The 22,602-nt window shown below is 39.8% G+C and overlaps 1 protein-coding gene across 1 annotated transcript; it reads right to left on the bottom strand.

Annotated features, from left to right (window-relative positions):
* Nucleotides 1-8,908: 8,908 nt before the first annotated feature.
* On the bottom strand, nucleotides 8,909-21,233 carry LOC133875834 (uncharacterized). The gene is made up of 7 exons (XM_062314077.1): nucleotides 20,693-21,233; nucleotides 20,476-20,616; nucleotides 20,008-20,373; nucleotides 19,685-19,930; nucleotides 10,330-10,422; nucleotides 9,709-9,909; nucleotides 8,909-9,317 (listed from the first exon to the last, which is right to left on the bottom strand). Exons 1-7 carry the CDS (start codon nucleotides 20,999-21,001, stop codon nucleotides 9,102-9,104), a joined length of 1,572 nt encoding a protein of 523 aa, XP_062170061.1. The 5' UTR covers nucleotides 21,002-21,233; the 3' UTR covers nucleotides 8,909-9,101.
* Nucleotides 21,234-22,602: the final 1,369 nt, after the last annotated feature.

Raw genomic sequence — 22,602 nt, 5'->3', positions numbered from 1 at the left:
TCTTCTTGCTATTTTTATTTTTCATACTTATTTTCATTCTAAACTACACATATGGGTACAAAGATTTTAACATGTTTTAATTTATATGAATTAAACTAAAAATAAGGGTCTTATGTTTTAATTCATTTAAATGTTTTATGAGATATTTGTTTTTCTTTTATGTGATTTTTACAATTTTCACTTATTTTTTGTAAGTATTATTCTGCTTTTGAAAGCCAAAAAAGGAAAAAAAAAATTATTTGATTATTGTGCACAAAAGGAATATAAATGTTTTTAAAACACTAAAGATTTAATTAAGCATTAAATTTGAAATGCTTTTTTTTTTTTTTAATGTTCAAAATTATATGGATTTTATTTTTATTGAAAGATATCATATATATAAGCCAAGTTCCAACTTACAGTTGGCCTAGAATTAGAACATGTGGCATGAATTCATACTTTTTAAACATTGAACCGGTCATTTGAGTAAAAAACTAATAATTTAAGTAAAACTAAACCTGTCTGTGTATTTCAAGTAAAATAAACTGTGCATTTAATATGACTAATTAACTCTCTTATATTGAATAAAAAATGAATAGAAATGTCAAATTTTTTTTTTTGTCATTAAATTCTCACTAATTTCTACCTCTTTCTATTTGGTTATTTGATTATTGTGCACAAAATGAATATAAATATTTTTAAAACACTAAAGAGTTAATTAAGCATTAAATTTGAAATGCCATTTTTTTTTTTTTTTAATTTTCAAAATTATATGGATTTTATTTTTATTGAAACGTATCATATATCATATATATATATATATATATATATATATATAAGTCAGGTTCTAACTTAAAGTTGGCCTAGAATTAGGACACGTGGCATGAATCCATACTTTTTAAACATTGAACCGGTCCTTTGAGTAAAAAATTGATAATTTAAGTAAAACTAAACAGTCTATGTATTTCAAGTAAAATAAACGGTGCATTTAATATGACTAATTAAAAGACCAGTTCAGTACTTAAATGACCGGTTTAGTCACTAAAAAATATGAGTTCATGTCACGTGTCACTATTTTATGCCATTCTAAGGAAGAACTCGGCTTTTATATATAATATATGATTAGTATTTTTCAGTTTTCATTTTTTATCTATATTTTCTATGCTTCTCTTTTTCCATTATTTTTTATTTTTTATTATGAAACTAAATTATAAGAAAGAATCCCGCGCATCGCACGGATTACGAGCTTGTATATAATCAAGCTCGACTATGGACTCTGAAAAATCAAGGATAGCATGTGTAAGCATTGCTGGATCAAATTTAAAAGTTTACACACCATTATATTCTACTATAAGATATCCAGTAATTGAGCAACTCGAATTCCAAATACAACATGCCATAAAATAAAGGAGATTGTGGGATAAAAGTTGAAGCTGCTGTCCCCATGGCCGCTTGCATCTCCTGACTGACCAAATTTTTCTTCAATATTATGAAAGTGAGTTTAAAATGGATGAGATTTCCAAGAGCATATTAAAACTTGGGAAAATTGCATCATTGGTCCCTGTGGTATGCCATAATTATTTTTTAGTCCCTGTGGTTGAAAAAATTACTGGGAGATCCTTGTGGTACGTTATAATTACATTTTGCTCCCTCGGTCAATTTTCCGTCCACCCCTTCGACGGATTCTGTTAACCTTACACGTCAGACCCAATAAAAAATTGACACGTGTATATTTGTTTTCAAATTATTTTTTGGTCATTTTTTGGTTTTTCCACGTCATCTGGGTTGGGCACGTCGACTGACCCGAGTTAATTAATTTTTAGGGCTGACTTATTTTACCCCAACAGTAAAAACCCTCCATTTACTCCCCCACAATCCATTATCGCACAGTTTGTTCCCCGAAAGCCATAGTCGTCTTCTTCGCCAGTTCAAGGTCTTCTTCGCCGGTCACGCTGTAACTCGTATCTTCGCCGGTCACGCTACTCAGCCCAGCATCTGCTTCGCCGGTCACGCTGCTCAGCCCATCGTCTGCTTCGCCGGCCACGAGTCACGCCGGTCGTCGACGGTATCGTCGTTGTTCCTCGTTCTTTTTCATTCTTCTTTGCCGGTTTGCTGGTCACCACCATTTAGGGGTTTTTGTTCCACTATTTTCTGTATGTAGATTTTTTTGTTGAGAGAACCCCCTTTAGTATGTAGAACAGATTTTTGTTTAGGGTTTACTCTGTTCTCTTGAAATGTCGGAATTGGTTCTGTATCCTTTAATTGTTTCGGAATTGGAGATAGATGGGTTGAAGATAGATGAGTTTGATCGGTCACAGATGGGATTAAATAGAGGTTGGAGACAGTGGGTTCCAAAAAGTTTGGCTTTTGGGGCTTATTTTATCTTTATGTGCTATTTGTGGGGCTTGTTTTCCCCCTTTATTTGTCTGCATCTGTAATGATAGCGATGTTCCACTCTTTTTATATCTCTTGGGTGTGGTGCATGTGAACTTGGTTGCTAAAGTTATTGAACTATGCTAAAATATTAACTATGCACATGTGTGTTCCATGTGCTAAAGCATTAACTATGTATTAATTGTTTAAGAGCAGATATAAAAGCAGTAATAGAATAAAATGCATTAATCTGAAAATATAGTTCAATGTATATGCATTATTCACATGGAAACCATTAGGTTAGGTAACAAGGATATCATACAGACATAATTTTTTTTTGGTAAGTATCAATACAAACATAATTTTCTGACTTATTAACCAAAAATTAAGCTATCATCCATCATCTCAGATACTCAAGTGTTTACTATATGGCACAAAAACTGCAAACAAACTAAGCCAAGTGCATTTGAGATGTTACTAATAAGAAAATAAGACAACTGCAAACAAATTAAGTTTTATGAGATAAACTTAATCTGACCAAACTCATAATATTTTTTGTTTGAAAGACATAATTTTTTAGCTTTGAATGAGAAACAGTGTGGAATTGAATTTGGAACTACCTTGTTAATTTGAAGTCATTTGTCTTTTTGATTTAGATGTCTTCAAATTGGTCATCATCGGAAAATTGCAGTGAAGCGCCAGCACGGGAATGCTACTGTGGTATGAAAACATATTTAAGGACTTCATGGACGAGGAAAAATCCGGGAAGACGGTTCTTTGGATGCGCTCGATACGGCAAAGGCCCACATTGCAAATATTTTGAATGGTTTGAACCACGCATTTGTGAACGTGGCGGCGAGGTTGTATACGAATTGAGGGTGAAGATTAAGACTATGGAAGAAGAACTTCGGAAACAAGCAAAAAAAGAGAAGCGATCAAATGTGATTATGTTTATGTCATGGGGAATAATTGTTGCTCTTTTGTTTGCTTTTATGTGTCCTGTTTAGATCACTTTTGTTCATCTTGGAGGTAGTGTTTGTAACAAGTGGTTGATATGGACTTGGAAAAAGTAGGTCCTTGCTTTTCGTGTTTCTTAATTTCACTAGGATTCTCTTGTTGTACTCCATTGGTTTGATGTCATCGTAATTCCCAAACCAAAGGCACCAAGAAGTTCATTTTGTGTAGTTAAATCCTTATCCTTAGTAGTTCCAATTATGTGTAGTTCCAATTGGATTTCTGTAACTTGAAAATTGAGATGCTGAAATATTGTGTCTTTGCAATGTAGCAGACTTTAGCCCCACGGTCTTTTATGGTGCTGGAAGCTCATTGTGTTTGTACATTGATTTGTGCTCTTATATTAGGCTTAATTTATTGATGTATCCTGAATGCCTGCTAAATACATATTGAAATGGAAGATGACCCACTCATGCTTTCTTTCCATCGTTCTGGAAAAATAAAATGCCATTATAAAGTAGAAATTAAATAGCATTTTGTAATTCGCCTGTTTTTGGGATCCCATAAGCATCATACATCAACAAAATACATTCCAATTACCACCATACATCAACAAAATACCTTCCAATTACCACCATACATTAACAAAATACCTTCCAATTACCACCATACATCAACAAAATACCTTCCAATGACCACTATACATCAACAAAATACATTCCAATGTTCCATACATCAACAAAATACCTTTCAATGACCACTATACATCAACAAAATACATTCCAATGACCACCATACATCAACAAAATACTATCATATTGTTCCTAACAAACTACCCTCATACATCAACAAAATACATCATATTGTTCTCGTCAAAATACCCCCATACATCCACAAAATACATCATATTGTTCTCGTCAAAATACCCCCATACATCCACAAAATACCATCATATTGTTCTCGTCAAAATACCCCCATACATCCACAAAATACCATCATGTTCTTCCTAACAAAATACCACCACACACAACAAATCAACAAAATACCATCATATTGTTTCTTACAAAATACTCAATCACAAAATACATTACTCCATTCTTGTACCCCATCATGTTGTGAACCTCTAGTTGTTGTCACATTCCCCTCCTGCAGGGAAAAAACAACACATCCACAAAAATCCCTTAGTAACATATATAGATAATTAGACTAAATAAAATATATACTATGACTAGGCTGACTAGTAATATACACTATCAATTCCTCATTACAATTCAATATAATAAAAAAAAAATTGCAAAATATGCCCTTACGTTGGATGGCCCAGACGCATTTGGTTGCGAGACTTGCTCATTACTCACATTTCCCTCATTATGCACAGTTCCCTGCATGAAAAGAGAATATACATCAACAAAATATTTAAATCAAGTAGCCAAAACCAACATGTATAACTGGCTCGTCCTTACAGTTCTTTTCTTTTTGCTCGGTTTCTTCCTATTGATCTGACGGTTTGGCCTCAATGGCTCGTGACAGAACCTGACATTATGGCCAATCAACCCACAATTCCCACATCTAACATCATACCCTTGCCTTGTAACTTTATATGGGTGTTTAGGCTCATCTGTTTCTTTTCTCCTAGCTTTTTTAGGGCGTCCAGGTTGAGCTCTCACCAATGGTGGTAGAATGGTGTCAATGGTAACTTTTGGCCATTCATCAGGGCCAGGCATTGGATGAATTGAAGGAGCATATGCTTTTTTGTATGTATCATACCAATAGCACGCATGCACAAAGTCTTCTGGATTACGCCGGTCAGTGAAAATGGCAGCACATGCATGAGGACACGGAATCCCATTAAGCTGCCATCTACCACAGCTACATGTCATGGCGATAAGATTAACCACCCTCCTTGAACCATAGCAGCTGTCTACCTCAAATGCTGCCCCATCTCGCCATTGACAAATGTGATTTCTCTGTAAATCTTTGGACCTCTCTAGCCTTTTTAGGATCTTTGGACAAATCCTATTAGTGGTTTGACTAGCTCCTTCTCTTTTAATGTGATACCTATTCATCAACTGTCTCCTAATCATCTCCAACATGGTTAGGAGTGACTTGTCTCTGGCATCCTTAATCCAAGAATTAAAAGATTCAGCAATGTTATTGGATATCATATCAGTTTTGGAATTGGTTCCAAATGCATGCCTTGACCAACCTCTAGGATCAATTTTTTCCAAGTAATCAAAAGCTTCTTGGCTCATACCCTTAATCACATTTAGGTGCCGTTTAAAATCTAATTCGGTTGTGGCTCTAGCTGCTCCAAACAACTCATCTTTAAATGCTCTTCCTTTCCACCCTTTTTGCTTACAATTGGCATGCAGATGTCGGATACAAAACCTGTGTTCAACTCCAGGGTACATAGTATCAAATGTATCCATGAGACCCTGCAAAAGAGACAAATATATCACATTAGCATAATATCTTTCTCAAAATCATGTGTTTTAAGAAAATGGTTCAAATATATCACCTTTTGCCTATCAGACATAAAGACCCATCCACGCTCTTCAATAGGGCCAAGGCAATCAAGAAGACTAGCCATAAACCATGTCCATGATTCTCTGCACTCGGATTCTACAACAGCATAAGCAATTGGGTACATGTCATCATTCCCATCCCTGCCTACCGCACATAATAATTGTCCCTTGTATGGACCCTTCAAATGGCAACCATCCAATGCAATCATCGGCCTGCATCCAGCAATCATACCTTTCTTGCATGCATCCAAGCATACAAACATCCTATGAAAATGAATGTCGTCTTTTAGCAAACCACACATGCTGCCCGGATTCCATTTGTGCACCGCCGCAGCATAGTCCCGACTGTTTTGGTAGTGCTCAACCTCACTCCCATATATCTTCTTCATGGCAATTGTCTTGGCTCGGTAGGCAACCCATTTTGGAATGTTGATATTGTAGTCCCTCTTAACTCGCTCTCTCAAAGCGTATACAGTCCATGTGGGATCGTCTCTAAACTCCTCAAGGTATTGATTTGCGATCCAATGCATGTTGGCTTTTTTGTTCTCATGATGGGTGCCACAGTTATGCGTATTGACGAAGGTTTTAATTTGTATGGCATCTCGTTTGTTTGACTGCGACGCATGAAGCCGCCACCCACACTTTAGTTTGCACACCGCTGTCACTCGAATTTTATCATTGTGCTGGTACACAAAATCGAACCCATTCTGAATGGCAAAAGTCTTAAGGGCAATCTTCAACAATTTTGTATTTGGAAATCGGATGCCCTTTTTCAGCTTTATTTTGCCTTTCAAATCATTCTCAGTGAAGTCTGGGTATCTTATCTTCATGCGCCTAGACCGAGAGGCATTTGCATCGTCAGACTCCGAGGATAAACTATCCATATCCCGCTCACTATCGCCGGAATCAGCTGGGATGACATTGACGTTTGGTGCATTAGAGGTTGCACCAACCCCAAACCAATCAAAGTTGTTGTGAGTATCCTCCATATTTTTACCTCTCCCAACATTTGTGTAAAGATCGTCATCCTCAGCATCAGTTGTCTCATATTCACTTAAATTTTCATCCCCACTAGCTTCATAATCAGGATCGTCAGATGAGTCCTCCCTAACACCTTCCTCAACACTAGCATCTTCTACACTTCCTTTATCCCCGACCCCTCTCTCAACATTAGCATCTTCTATAACTTCATCCTCTCCAACCCCTCTCTCAACGTCAGCTGGTTGTTCAGTTGGGTCAATTAAATTAGCCACATCAGTTTCGTGATCCACGTACAAGTGCAACACTCTTGTATTCTTTGTTTGTATCATACCAATCAACTCGATAACATCACTATCATTACGGATGTGATGAAGTCCATTGTCTGACCACTCATTATCAAGCTTACACCAAAACCCACTATGATTCCTGTACCCCAAACTATGTAGCTTTTGTCCCCAATGCGTAATCGATAATAAGTCTTCGTCAATTTCTCCCTGGTCATATATCTCGCCTCCGACATAGGTCATGCGTAGATATTCGGGGTAGCCACCACAGTAAATGAGTACTCTTACCATTTCTGCGACAATATAAAAATAGCTATTAGATGAGTACACTTGCCACTTTATTTTTTATTTTTTTTCTCCCAACATAGTTAAAATTCCCGAAACACAGAGAAAAGTAACATGGGCCTAGGAATTAGAAGCCCCCACAACATAGTCTGTTCTAGTACTGTTGAAAGCGAATGTGACAAAGAAAGAACAAAACAAAATAAAACAAAAGCACAACTTTTAAGTATGTGTCATAGTAACAACTGGAAAAGGAAAGAAAAAAAAACATAGTATGGTGCTTTCCATTACGTGAATTAAACAATGTCAAATACATGTACCATTTGAAATTATCTGTTTCAATGAAAAAAAAATTAATAATAATGATATGGAACTATCACCTACCCACGTGTTCAATCGGTAATGGACCACAAAGTATAGTTAATGCTTTAGCACATGGAACACACATGTGCATAGTTAATATTTTAGCATAGTTCAATAACTTTAGCAACCAAGTTCACATGCACCACACCCAAGAGATATAAAAAGAGTGGAACATCGCTATCATTACAGATGCAGACAAATAAAGGGGGAAAACAAGCCCCACAAATAGCACATAAAGATAAAATAAGCCCCAAAAGCCAAACTTTTTGGAACCCACTGTCTCCAACCTCTATTTAATCCCATCTGTGACCGATCAAACTCATCTATCTTCAACCCATCTATCTCCAATTCCGAAACAATTAAAGGATACAGAACCAATTCCGACATTTCAAGAGAACAGAGTAAACCCTAAACAAAAATCTGTTCTACATACTAAAGGGGGTTCTCTCAACAAAAAAATCTACATACAGAAAATAGTGGAACAAAAACCCCTAAATGGTGGTGACCAGCAAACCGGCAAAGAAGAATGAAAAAGAACGAGGAACAACGACGATACCGTCGACGACCGGCGTGACTCGTGGCCGGCGAAGCAGACGATGGGCTGAGCAGCGTGACCGGCGAAGCAGATGCTGGGCTGAGTAGCGTGACCGGCGAAGATACGAGTTACAGCGTGACCGGCGAAGAAGACCTTGAACTGGCGAAGAAGACGACTATGGCTTTCGGGGAACAAACTGTGCGATAATGGATTGTGGGGGAGTAAATGGAGGGTTTTTACTATTGGGGTAAAATAAGTCAGCCCTAAAAATTAATTAACTCGGGTCAGTCGACGTGCCCAACCCAGATGACGTGGAAAAACCAAAAAATGACCAAAAAATAATTTGAAAACAAATATACACGTGTCAATTTTTTATTGGGTCTGACGTGTAAGGTTAATAGAATCCGTCGAAGGGGTGGACGAAAAATTGACCGAGGGAGCAAAATGTAATTATAACGTACCACAAGGATCTCCCAATAATTTTTTCAACCACAGGGACTAAAAAATAATTATGGCATACCACAGAGACCAATGATGCAATTTTCCCTTAAAACTTCAAGAGCACTGAAATTAATGAAGCATTAACATGGGAAATTCAAGATGATTAATGGTTGATTCTATTCATCAAAAAAAAAAAAAAAAAAATAGTTGATTGCTTTCCTTTTGTACTGTCAGCATATTTACAACTGAAATCAAAATCCTTTCCATATGGATCTTTCATGCCATCATATCAAACAATACCATACAGAGTAGACCTACCAGCTAAGAAGCCAGGGATGAGGCGTATAAAAATTCCAGCGAAAAAAAAATAAAAAACAGAGACCTCTAGCAATTCTGTGGTCTTGAGTATTTTGGTGGCAGAGATGGACATCTTTCATTCATATGCATATATGGTTCCATAGAATTGTACTCGGGTAATTCCATTCGGTACATCCCTCGAATCTGACAAAAAGGGAGCTTCACATAGTCCCCATCGTTGCACCACTTTGGCAGGCGGCTTGAATTATTCTCGAAAAATTTGAGCATATAAGCGTCCTTTATCTGCATTTGCGGTAGCAGAATAAATAAATACAAATCAAAATTGTAACCTACTTAGGAAGAGAGTTTTCATTTAATCACCTAAGAAGATGAAGTCTTCAATGGACATCCACATTTACCTGTAACAATCTAATTCGCTTTTTAAATATTATGAAGTTTATTCAATGCACAATGGAGAGGAGGTAAAGGGGGTGGTAATCTATCTTAGCTGTAGGATATCCTTATGCTATGATCAATACAACCGCAGAATTCTTATTAATTCCAATGATGTATATGATATTCCTTTTTCTTCTTTATGTATTATATACTGATCAACCAATACTATTAAGATGATGCAGTCAGTGACATTTTACTCCAGAATAAACAGTAATCGTATTATTATTGTTGGACTCACTGTAAACTCAGTGACTTGAATAGAGCTAGCAATTGGATCAAATAGTCCTGCCTCCTTGTACATTTCAAGAATGAAAGCAACACAAGTCATTGACTTCCCATCAGAGTATAGCCAGAAGTCCTCTTCGGGAACAATCAGCAATTCATCAAAAGATGACCCACGCATTTCAATTTCTACAAGAATATCAGGAAGACTAAGATTCTGCATGAAAAACGAGTTACATCAGGTAATCAACAAATAATAAATGACACATTGAATTTCAAAAATGACAGTTCTTTGATCTAGAAGATCAAAGAAACTGTCTTCTTATCGTCTTCCCCTCAGATCTGATACCTATGAGGGTTTAGGTCAAGCCATAATATCTATGTTCGTTCCAAGAGATAGAAGGAATGACCCTGGAATTTCCAGCTAACAAATTCCCAATATGGTCTATAATGACATGTTCCTTTTTTTCAAACCACTTACATGCAACCCATTCATCTATGCGAGGGATGAAAAAATACATTATTTTTCATCTTTTACATTAAAAAAATAAAAAATAATGCACAGCTTCGATCTATTCCACTACAAGCTAACCTGACAAGCATAGCATCAAAAGTAGAGGAAAAGTTTTTATAATACCTGAGTCCCAAGGCGTATGTTCAGGGCTTCATTCCACATGTTAGCAGCATATTCAGGCTGTATTTGATTCCAAACTGTCATTACAGAAGCAACCTGCAGAAGCACAGTTTAACAGTCAGAATCAATAACCTAAGCATGCCTCTTAAAATTAAGATAGTTCAGCTGTGTGTGTGTGAGAGGGAGAGAGAGAGAGAGAGAGAGAGAGAGAGAGAACTGTCCCAACAAAAGGTGCATTTTAAAGAGCAGAACTGGCTTTATATGCATCGCAATGTGACTGATAAAAGTTATCACGACTGTTGGTGAAAGCTGTAATTAAACCAAAATGGAAAGTGTATGGCTGTAGAATATAATCTTCAAACATGGAAGGAAAACAATTGTGCTGTGATTGTGGCATGATACTTGTATAAACCAAGAACAGGATGTAAAGTTTTCTATTTATTTGTACTGATTCAATGGAAAGTATATCGAAAGAGGAGAGATTATAATTGTTGACATGGTATCAGAGCAAGGAATTCGATCCCTGCCCCCAAAAAAACCCCTAGCTGTTCGTGCTTAATCTATACCTTTTAGCAATGGCCGAAACTGTCACCAACTCCGGTGATGCTCCACCACAAACCACCACAATTCTCACCACCCTTACCAATCAAATGACCGAAGCTCTATCCAAAGTCCAGACCCCGACCCTCACCACCGAAAGTTCGACCGCTCTAATTGGTATCAAATTGGACAGTTCCAACTATGGCCTTTGGTCCCAGGTTGTCGAGATGTACATCTCCGGCAAAGACAAACTGGGATTTATCAACAGCGATTGTCTACCACCACCGACGGCAGATCCATCCTTTCGAAAGTGGCGTACTAATAACGCCATTGTCAAAGGATGGTTGATCAACTCTATGAATCCGACACTCATTGGTAATTTCATCTGATTTCCCACTGCCAAATCAGTCTAGGATGCCATTGCTACGACATACTTTGATGGCAGTGATACCTCTCAAGTCTACGAACTCCGGCGACGTGTTGCTCGCCTGAGACAAGCCGATAGCTCCCTTGAGAAATTCTACACCGATCTGCAAGGACTCTGGCGAGAAATCAATTTCTGGCGGCCGAACTCAATTGAATGCACCGCTGACATCCACCACTACAACACCCTGCTCCAGGAGGATCGCGTCTACACCTTCCTCGACGGGATTGATGACCGGCTTGACCACATCCGAAGCGATGTGCTCCAAATCCAACCCTTCCCCTCCATCGAGCAAGCCTACGCCATGTTCGCTGGGAGGCTCTCTGGCAGGCTGTCATGAGCGCCGACGACCCCAACACTGCCTCTGGCGCGGTTTTGGCCACCAAGGGGCTGAGATTACATCAAGCCCCTTCACACTCTGGTGCGGCCTCCAGCCTGCACTCAGGAAGACAACATGTGACCCCTAAGTCACGAAATGCCGGAAATACCCCTGATTGGGTTAAATGCTCCCACTGTGGAAAATAAAACCACACGAGTGATAATTGTTTTTAAAAAAATGGCTATTAATTTCTCGTGGTAGGAACAAGAGGAGGGTTCTTAGTGATTCCTCATGAATCCCAAGTTGATCTCTTGGAATGTTAGAGGGCTAAATCAAACAAGCAAGTGGTTAAAAATCAGGAACCTCCTCCGACAGTGGAAGGCTGACATCATTTGTTTGCAAGAAACCAAATTAGATCTTATCTCTAACCGTATTGTGAAAAGCTTGTGGGGTTCTCAGTTTGCGGATTGGTGCTATCTTCCTTCTAGCAGGGCTTCTGGTGGTATCTTATTGATGTGGGATAGGAGCGTTGTGGAAAAACTTGAGGCTCAAGTGGGGGAATACGTCGTGGCTTGCAGCTTTAGAAATTGTGCAGATAACTTCACTTGGGCTTTTCCTGGGGTATATGGCCCTAACCTCGATCCTCTTCGTAGGAGTTTATGGGATGAATTGGCTGGTTTGCTCAGTTTGTGGGATCTCCCTTGGTGCATTGGTGGCGACTTCAATGTCATCCACTTTCCCTGTGAGCGTTTAGGAGCCGCGCGTATTTCTTCTGCGATGACGGAATTCTCGGACTTTATCTTAGAGCATGAGCTCATGGATCTTCCCCTTGCAGGAGGGTCGTTCACTTGGACCAATCTCTCCTCTTGGTCTAGGCTTGATAGATTTCTAGTCTCTCCGGATTGGGAAGCTAAATATCCTGGTCTCATCGAGAAGAGGCTGCCCCGCTTGTGCTCTGATCACTTTCCCATCCTTCTCGTTTGCGGAGGAATTCTTAGGGGGAAAAGACCTTTTAAGTTCGAGAATATGTGGCTTCAAGAAGATGGCTTCGTGGAGAGGGTGAGGCTTTGGTGGGAGTCTTACTCCTTTCAAGGCTCCCCTAGCTTTGTCCTTGCTCATAAATTGAAGGCTTTAAAGGTTGCTCTCAAATCTTGGAACGAACAGGTGTTTGGAAATGTGGAATCCCTTAAATTGGCTCGTCTTGAAGAATTGCGCGCGCTTGACAGTCTTGAGGTAGAGAGAGGCTTAGACTCTGAGGATCTTTTGAGGAGAAACTCGATTGCTAGTGAGCTGGAAAGAACTATTCTCCAAGAAGAAATCAGCTGGAGACAAAAATCCAGGGTCCTTTGGCTTAAAGCGGGCGACAAATGCACTAAGTTCTTTCATCAAATCGCTAACTCGAACAGAAGATCCAACTCCATAGAATCCTTGTCTGTTAATGGCTCAGTCACTTCTGATCATCAGGCCATCAGAGACCACATTGTTCTATTCTATGAGTCTCTTTTTTCTAAGCAACACAATTGGAGGCCCAAGTTGGATGGTATTGCTTTCAACTCCTTATCCCCGGAGGAGGCCGCTCAGTTGGAGCTTCCTTTTGAGGAAAAGTAGGTTCTAGAGGTGATAAAATCTATGAACCGAGACAAGGCTCCTAGTCCTGATGGCTACCCCTTGGCTTTTTTTCAAGACTGCTGGGATGTGTTCAAAGCTGATATCATGGGGGTCTTCACAGATTTTCATGCTCATAGCAAATTTGTGAAAAGCCTCAACGCCTCTTTCATTGCATTAATCCCCAAATCCCCTGGGGCAACCGATCTTGCAAACTTTCGGCACATCATCCTGGTGAGTGGTATTTACAAGATCATTGCTAAAGTTCTCGCTAATAGGATGAGCCGTATTTTGGAGAAGATTATTTCAGTGCCTCAGAATGCTTTTGTCAAAGGTAGACATATTTTGGATTCGGTTCTCATAGCCAGTGAATGCTTGGATAGCCGTATCAAGTCTGGTATCTCAGGGGTTCTTTGCAAACTGGATATTACGAAGGCTTTTGACCACGTCAACTGGAAGTTCTTATTGTACATGCTGAAAAGATGCGGCTTTGGGGATAAATGGGTCTCTTGGATTTCTCATTGCATCTCTTCGGCGCGCCACTCTGTGTTGGTCAATGGTTCGCTACCTGGCTTCTTCAATAGTTCTAGAGGGCTGAAACAGGGTGATCCTCTTTCTCCCCTCCTGTTTATAGTTGTCATGGAGGCTTTGAGCAAAATACTCTCTGGTGCTGTTGATTGTGGTCGCCTCTCAGGCTTTTCGGTGGGTTCTAGGCCTACCGTGATCAACATTTCTCACTTGTTGTTTGCAGATGACATCTTGGTATTTTGTGAGGCTAATCCTGACTATCTTCGCTATCTGCATGTTCTCCTAGTTTGTTTTGAAGTTGTCTCTGGATTAAAGGTTAATTTGGCTAAATCTCTCTTGGTTCCTATTGGCAATGTGGACAATGTTGCCGAGTTGGCTTCTATCTTGGGTTGTGGGACTTCCTCACTACCCTTGAAGTATCTTGGCATGCCGCTTGGGGCGCACCACAAGGCTACATCTACTTGGGATGATATCGTGGTTAATATGGAGCGTCGTTTGGCTAGTTGGCAAAGGTTGTATTTGTCCAAGGGTGCTAGGGTTACCCTCATCAAGAGTACACTTTCCAACCTCCCTACATATTTCTTGTCTCTCTTCTCCATTCATATTCGTGTGGCCAACCGTTTTGAGAAGCTTCAAAGAGACTTTCTTTGGGTAGGGATAGGTGAAGAATTCAAATATCACTTGGTCAGATGGGATAAGATTTGCTCTCCGATCTCTGAGGGAGGATTGGGTATCAGAAACTTGAGGACTTTCAATCAAGCCCTACTAGGCAAATGGCTATGGCGTTATGGGTCTGAGCGAGATACTTGGTGGAGAGTCGTGGTGGACTCTAAATATGGCAGCCTTAGGGGCGGTTGGTGCTCTCTTGAGCCGTCAGGTGCCTTTGGGGTGGGGGTTTGGAAAAACATCAGGAAAGGCTGGATTTTGTTCTCTCGTTTCACTAGATTTGTCGTGGGGTATGGCTCCAAGATCAGTTTTTGGCATGATTTGTGGTGTAGAGACACAACCCTCAAAGAAGCTTTTCCAGCTTTATTCGGCATTGCACGTCTTAAGGATGCCGTTGTTGCGGATAATCTAGAGTTGTTGGGCGACTAACTCCAGTGGAATGTGAGCTTCATCAGGGAGGCTCATGACTGGGAGGTGGATGTCTTTGCTTCTTTCTTTCAATTGCTTCACTCAGTCAAAGTGAACCGAGACAATGAAGACAGTTTGTGGTGGGTCCCCTCCAAAAAAGAAGTTTTCAAAGTTAAGACCTTTTTTTACTCCTTAACTAGCGCTGGTAGCATCCGCTTTCCCTGGAAAAGTGTTTGGCGTACTCAAGCTCCTCCTAGGGCTGCTTTCTTTGTGTGGACTGCGGCACTCGCTAAGATACTCACCCAGGATAACCTTAGGAAACGACATGTCATCGTGATCAATCGATGCTGCATGTGTAAGAAGACGTGGCTTCTGTCTTGTGAAATTCTCTCTTCAGCCGTTTCGAGATGTCTTGGGTTATGCCTAGACGGGTTATTAACTTGCTTGCATGTTGGTGGTCATCTGGTAGATCAATGAGTGCTGTTGTTTGGAAAATGGCGCCTATTTGTATCTTTTGGTGCTTATGGTGGGAAAGAAACAATAGGAGTTTTGAAGACTTGGAAAGATCCTTAGAAAAGATCCTTTCTTTACTCTATCACTCTTTGTATTGTTGGACTTCGGCTTATGTCCATCCTTTGTATATTTCTTTTTCAGACTTCCTCACTCGCTTTTCTATTTTTAGATAGGCGTTTTCCTTGTATACCACCAGTGTACTAAAGGGCGTCTTACGCTTTTTATATAAAATTGATTTCTTACCTATCAAAAAAAAAAATGGCTATCCTGACTGGTGGTATGAATTGCAGGCAAAGAAAAAGGGAGACTCTGTGGGTACAAATGCAAGCACGGGTAAGGTGGCTGTAGTGTCCCATATCTTTCCCTAATTCCTCAGGCCAAGTCCCAAGATGTGGGAACAGTCTCCGATATGGTAACATTGGTTCTAGTTTAGCAACCTCCTCAGGTGATGGTGACCATAATTCTTGGCTCCTCGACTCCGGAGCCTCAGACCATATGAACTTTGATGATACTGATTTTACTACGAGATCCCCCCCCCCCCCGACGCACCTGTGTTGCGAATGCTGATGGGGTCGTCTCCCCGATTACAAAGGCCATAACAGTGTCTCTGTCCTCCTCTCTACAATTATCACATACATTACCTGTCCCCTTGCTCTCGCATAAGTTAGTGTCTGTTAGCCAAGTTATTGAAGAATTAAATTGTGTTGTGCTCATTTACTCTAATTTTTGTCTTCTTACGGATATTCTCACCAAGGAGATAATTGGGTGTGGTACTAAACAGGGGGGCCTATATTACGTGGACGACGTCAAAATGGGTCATGTTTTCCACATACAAAGTGATGGAAGGGAACGACAAATCCAGTTATGGCATCAACACCTGGGGCATCCAAATTTTGGTTATCTGAAACACTTACTACCCGACCTTTTTTCTAATATAGTGCTCTCTAATCTTAAATGTACTACCTACATTGTAGCCAAAAGTCACCATACTTCATATTTGCCAAGCTTGAATAAAAGTATTGATCCATTTACTCTAGTTCACTCGGATGTGTGGGGTCCCTCCCCTATCTCTATTGGTTCGGCGTTCGTTGGTTCGTCATTTGTGTTGACGACTGTACCCGAATGACAAGGTTGTACTTGATGAAACATAAAGATGAGGTGTTCTCAGTTTTTCAATCTTTACATGCGATGATCCAAACTCAGTTTTCTGCCAAACTCCGAGTTATCCGTTCTGACAATGGCGGCGAATATGTTAATCAGCGGTTCCGCATCTACTTCGACCAACATGGACTCCTTCATGAGACATCTTGTCCCCAAACCCCACAACAAAATGAGGTAGCTGAACGGAAGAATTGTCATATTCTTGAAACTGCCCGAGCTCTGCTACATGGAACTCATGTGCCAACCCAATACTGGATTGATGTTGTATCCACCATTGTCCACCTTCTTAACAGACTTCCCTCCAAAGTCTTACAATTTCAGACTCCACTCCAGGTCCTGGCATCCCATGTCTCCTTACCCACGACCCTCATGCTCCCTCCCTGAGTATTTAGGTGTGTGGCTTATGTGCACCTTCACAAGAACCAAAGCACCAAACCGGACCCATGTGCCCTCCACTGTCTCTTATTGGGCTATGCGGTGCACCAGAAGGGCTATCGATGCTATGATCCCTCTACCCGCCACCTCTATGTGACTATGGATGTCTCCTTCTTAGAATCTGAACCTTTTTTCTCAGCCCCTAACTCTACCCTTCAGGAGACTCGAGATGAAGAGCCGAATTGGATGCACTTTGACTGGCCAAACAATGACACAATTACGGGTGAAGAACCACAATCAGGGCTAGTTGAGCCCACAAGACCGGATGAACCTACAGAGCATAATGCATCGCTAGAACATGACACCCCTTCAGAAATTGAGCCAAGCCCCCTCCCTTCAACAGTACTTGCAGTCCCATCTGCTGAGAATATCCCTGAGGTAATCAATCTTGACACACATTCAGATATCAGTAACTTGAATACTCCTGATGGATACACACTACCTTTCAGGGAAAATCGTGGCAAGCCACCGAAAAGATACTCTCCTGATGCTAAAGAGCGAAGATCAAAGTACCCAACTGCCAACTACATGTCTACCAGGAGATTGTCTGAACCCCTAAGAGCATTTGTGCACGTACTTTCCTCAGTTCAAGTTCCAACTGGAATTCAGGAAGAATTGTCTAAACCGAAATGGACTCAGGCAATAAAGGAGGAGATGGAGGCACTATTAAAGAATGACACGTGGACCTTAATCCCACTACCTGAAGGAAAGAAAGCAGTCAGATGCAAATGGGTATTCTCCATCAAACACAAGGCAGACGGATCTATAGAAAGGTACAAAGCAAGACTGGTGGCGAAAGGCTATACACAAACATATGGGGTCGACTATCGAGAAATGTTTTCACTAGTTGCGAAACTGAGCACTGTAAGGATTTTGTTATCTCTTGCAGCCAACCTTGACAAGCCACTACATCAATTTGATGTAAAAAATGCCTTTCTACACAGCAACCTTGAAGAAGAAGTATACATGGACCTTCCCCCGGGATACATTGCATCCACGGAGACCAATGTTGTGTGCAAACTACAACGAGCTCTATATGATCTGAAACAATCACCTCGAGGGTGGTTTGGGCGATTTAGTTTGGCAATGCGAAAATACGGGTTCAAGCAAAGCAACGCAGATCATACACTGTTCATAAAGCATAACGTGAGCAAGGTAACTATGTTGATAGTCTATGTGGATGACATGATTATCACAAGTGATGATGAAGAAGAAATATCAAGACTATAGAAGGAATTGGCCACTGAATTTGAAATGAAGAACATGGGAGGACTCAAGTACTTTCTGGGAATAGAAGTTGCCAGGTCCAGTGAAAGAATATTTCTCTCCCAAAGGAAGTATGTGCTGAATGTATTAATGGAGGTAGGAATGTTGGAGTGCAAGCTAGTGGATACCCCAATTGTTCAAAATCACAGACTTGGCGAATACCCAGACCAGGCACAAACGGACAAAAAGAGATACCAAAGGTTAGTTGGCAAACTAATATATCTCTCACACACTCGTCCAAACATTGCATATGTTGTGAGTATAGTCAGTCAATTCATGCATATCCTAGTGAAGATCACATGGATGTTGTAATTCGGATACTAACGTACTTGAAGGCTTCGCCTGGAAAGGGGCTCATGTTTTCAAAGAATAGCCATTTAAAAATTAATGGCTATACAGATGCAGATTGGGTTGTAGGCGAGAACCTGGTCACGTGGAGAAGCAAGAAACAAAAGGTAGTAGCACTCTCCAAGGCCGAAGTTGAATTTCGTGGGATGGCAAAATGACTATTTGAACTACTGTGGATCAAGAGACTTCTTACTGAACTCAGATTTGCTCCTACTTCAGAAATGGAGCACTTTTGCGACAACAAAGCTGCAATCGCAATATCTCACAACCCAGTCCAACATGACCGTACAAAGCATGTGGAAGTGGATCGACATTTCATCAAGGAAAATCTGAAGAAGAAAAAAATAATCTGCTTTCCATTTGTGAAATCCGAAGATCAACTAGCAGACATACTCAAGTATCAAGTAAAGAGTTTCACAACTCACTCAACAAGTTGTGCATGAGAGATCTGTATGCATTAACTTGAGGGGGAGTGTTGGCGTGAGCTGTAATTAAACCAAAATGAAAAGTGTATGGCTATAGAATATAATCTTCAAACATGGAAGGAAAACAATTATGCTGTGATTGTGGCATGATACGTGTATAGACCAAAAATAGGATGTAAAGTTTTCTATTTATTTGTACTGATTCAATGGAAAGTATATCGAAAGAGGAGAGATTATTACCTAATTGTTGACAATGACTACCAAGAAAGGTATTATTAATGAGCTTTCATCTTCTTGTAGTTTGGTTACTTCGCTGCAGCAGTGGTGAATACGATACTTTGTATTACATCTATCAATCACAATCCTATTGACAGATATTTAAATTTTGATAGAATACGATACTTTTCTTCCTAGCTTTTTAAGCACTAGTTAAGTTTTTGAGGAACCCAAAATTATGCCCAATAATGACTCTTTGTTGACATGATATCCTCATTACTAAGGGAACTTCCAAAAAAATATTCACGGTTTTAGGGCTTCAATTTAACTTTGACAAGACAAAAGCAATTGGATATCAGCTAGATCATAGTTATGGTAATAACCCAGCAAATTGTAAAAAAAACAGTTTGCTTACAAAATCAGAAGTGGAAGAACAAAGTCAAGATTGTAGCATTAACTACACTGCAAACTTAAATTGAAAATCAAACATTCAAATATACATACCAAATGTCCATCCAAGGGAGGTGGAAAGTTCCCGTCTATAGTGTCTATCCAACTGAATATCATATTATGATAACCATACGGTTTTCCATCCATGCTCTTTGCAAACTCCCATGCAGCAGCCTCATTAAACTTTGCTCTCATATTAGGATGCAACGGAAGCAATGCAATATGGGGATTGGAATCATCTTTTTTCAGCTCAAAATCCCACCACTCATCCCACGGTAACACAGAAATTATAGTTTCTCCCTACAACAAAAAAAGATAGGCAAAACACTTGCACATTAACTCCAAATCATAGTTACATAGGAAAGTAGCCCTCATACCTTTTCATTTTCAATCCCTGATTCACCAACCCATAACTTTCCTTCAGAATCCTTTAAGCAAACAGCGGCATGACCAGCATATGCTCCACTGACCCACTTCTCAAGAGTCTCAAAACCACCCCATTGGCCACGGATTTTGGATATCGCAAGGAAATCTCCAGAGTGAATATCATCAACACTGATGTTTGTTACCCAGGGCTGAGGGCGTTGTACAAAAGTAGCTCCCATGTGCTTCTGGAGAAATCCTATATTAGAGTTCTCACCCCATCCAGTGTTTGTAAATAAGGGGAAGACATCCCATAATGCTTGAAGAGTTCCCATCATGCCTGCTTGCATGAGGAAAATTGAAACTCCCCTGTTTTTCACCTGATTAATTAGAAAGAAAAAACCACGTCTAATATAAAAGTCATGCTTCAAAACAAAATAGAACAAGTAGTGACTCTTCAATAACTCAAAGCGGTGACTTACATATTTATACTCAGCCTGCCCTTCCCACTGTTTAAACTCAAATGTATGCTCCCCAGATAGATAATAATAATCCCATGACACATAGTATGGAGTTGCAAAGACATAAAGATCCAAACATGTCCAACTATGAGCATTGCTAACCTGGACAGGAACAGGGATATGAAGGGTACCACCGCCAAAACCAAAGAAAACAAGCAAGTAAGCTCAAATTCCAGACCTGGATGTGAAGGGTACCACCGCCAAATTCAGTGCCGCTCTTGTTGTGGAACTCCATCCAAGCCCTGCTCTTATAAAAGCACGCGCCTTTCCACTCCAAACTGTCTTTCGGGGATGAGGCAGCGCCCACGAAGCTGGGCAGAATGTCCACCGGGCTGTAAAGCGAGTTGAGGATAGGCCACGAGGCCTGTCTGGGCAGCAGAGGGAGCACATCCAAAGGGTGAAATGGCAGTTTCGCAGCATGTGGGAGAGAGAAGAAAGCAACTGTAATCATGAAGAAGATGAGAAGCAAAGATGGGGAAGGAGCCATGGTGGTGTGGGAGAGAAAAAGAGGTAGAAAAGGAAAAAAAAATTCCACGGAGAGAGAGAGAGAGAGAGAGAGAGAGAGAGAGAAAGAGAGAGTTAAAAGGGTTGCAATGAAGGAATTGAATTCCTTTCACGTTCCCTGTCTCCTCGATCTCTCCTCCATGGAAATGTATTTGGGATTTGTGTTTTCTTTACATCGAGGAATTCAATTAGCATGTGACATGCGACATTCAAACTAGAGCCAACAGGGTAAAGTTGGCAACATAAAGTCTAAAGCTAATGATAAACTAAAGCTAAAGTTAAAGTTAAAGCTGGATCAACCAGCCTATGGTGAACTTTTACCGCTGACAATTGGGATAGAAGAAGAGGAGAATAATAGGTGGGAATGCTATCAAAGTTCAATTTGACTGCGATCCAATGTGCTACATAATGAATACAAAAGTTTATACTTTTATTGGCTTTCTTGACTGATGATGATGTGTCAGGTGGGATGGAGTCTACAGTATCATATATAGTAGTAGAAAGCATTCCTAGTAGCTTCACCAAATTTTACTCACCAAAATAATTAAAAATCACTTTTTTCTATTCTGGTGAGCCACTTTATTAAAATTCCTCCAGCAACCTCACCATTTTAACTAGTCAATATTCACTATTCCATTTAAATAATAATTTTTTCATATTTATTTATTTTTTCTCTATATAATCTTTTTACAAAAAATCATTCATATCCATGAAATAAGGACATTATCGTGTGAGAGATGGGAGATGGGAGAAGAAAATGAGAGAAAAAAAAAAAAAAAAGGAAAAAAGTGTGTTAATCATGTGAGAGAGAAAGGTGAAACAAAATTTGGTGAGTGGGTTGTTGAGTGAAAATGCTTCATCTAATTTGGTTAGTAATTTCAGTCATCAAAATTTTTTGGTTAAAATGGTGAAGCTGCTGGGAGTGGTTTTTCAAGATTTTCATCAAATTGGCTCACCAAAATAGCTAAAAAACTATTTTGGTGAAGCTACTAGGAATGCTCTTAAAAACATGTCAATTTTGGGTTATACTAGGTTGTTAAAAAGCTAGTATAACTGCTTGGGAGTCACCTTCCAAGAAAAAATTATTTAGATGGAGAGAGTTGCTAGTGAAGTAGCCAAACGAGCTTAAGGCCTCACCCTTATTTGGTGAACATCAAGGCTTTATTTGAGAAATCGTCATAAGGATATGACCATTATGATTTCTGCAGATAGCCCCATGAGCTAAGAAAGAATCTCTAATGGCTGTATCAAAATTGATCTTATACCAATCAGTCGGAGGACGGAGCCATTTCTCTAGAGGTAGGTTCTTTTGATGGGCTCAAGCTGCACTGTGTTGAAGATAGATCTTGTTGATATTCCTTGAGGTTTGAAGAACATCGTATGAGTTACCATCATGAAAAGCTTTGTTGCGGTGAAACCATAGCAGATCACAAGAGACAGCTGAAAAAACTTGGAACCTATGATGGTCAACCCTTGGAATATGCAATTTAGTACTAGGAGAAAGGATAATCTTTATCCAGTCCTGCACGTTTGGGATGTAGTACCCCAAATTTTGAGACATAAAATATGACGTCTTAAATTAGA

The sequence above is a fragment of the Alnus glutinosa genome, chromosome 8 (genome assembly GCF_958979055.1).
Source record: "Alnus glutinosa chromosome 8, dhAlnGlut1.1, whole genome shotgun sequence".
Classification (NCBI taxonomy): Eukaryota; Viridiplantae; Streptophyta; class Magnoliopsida; order Fagales; family Betulaceae; genus Alnus; species Alnus glutinosa.
The sequence above is the reverse complement of the archived record's forward strand: the minus strand, read 5'-3'. Positions and strand labels throughout refer to the sequence as shown.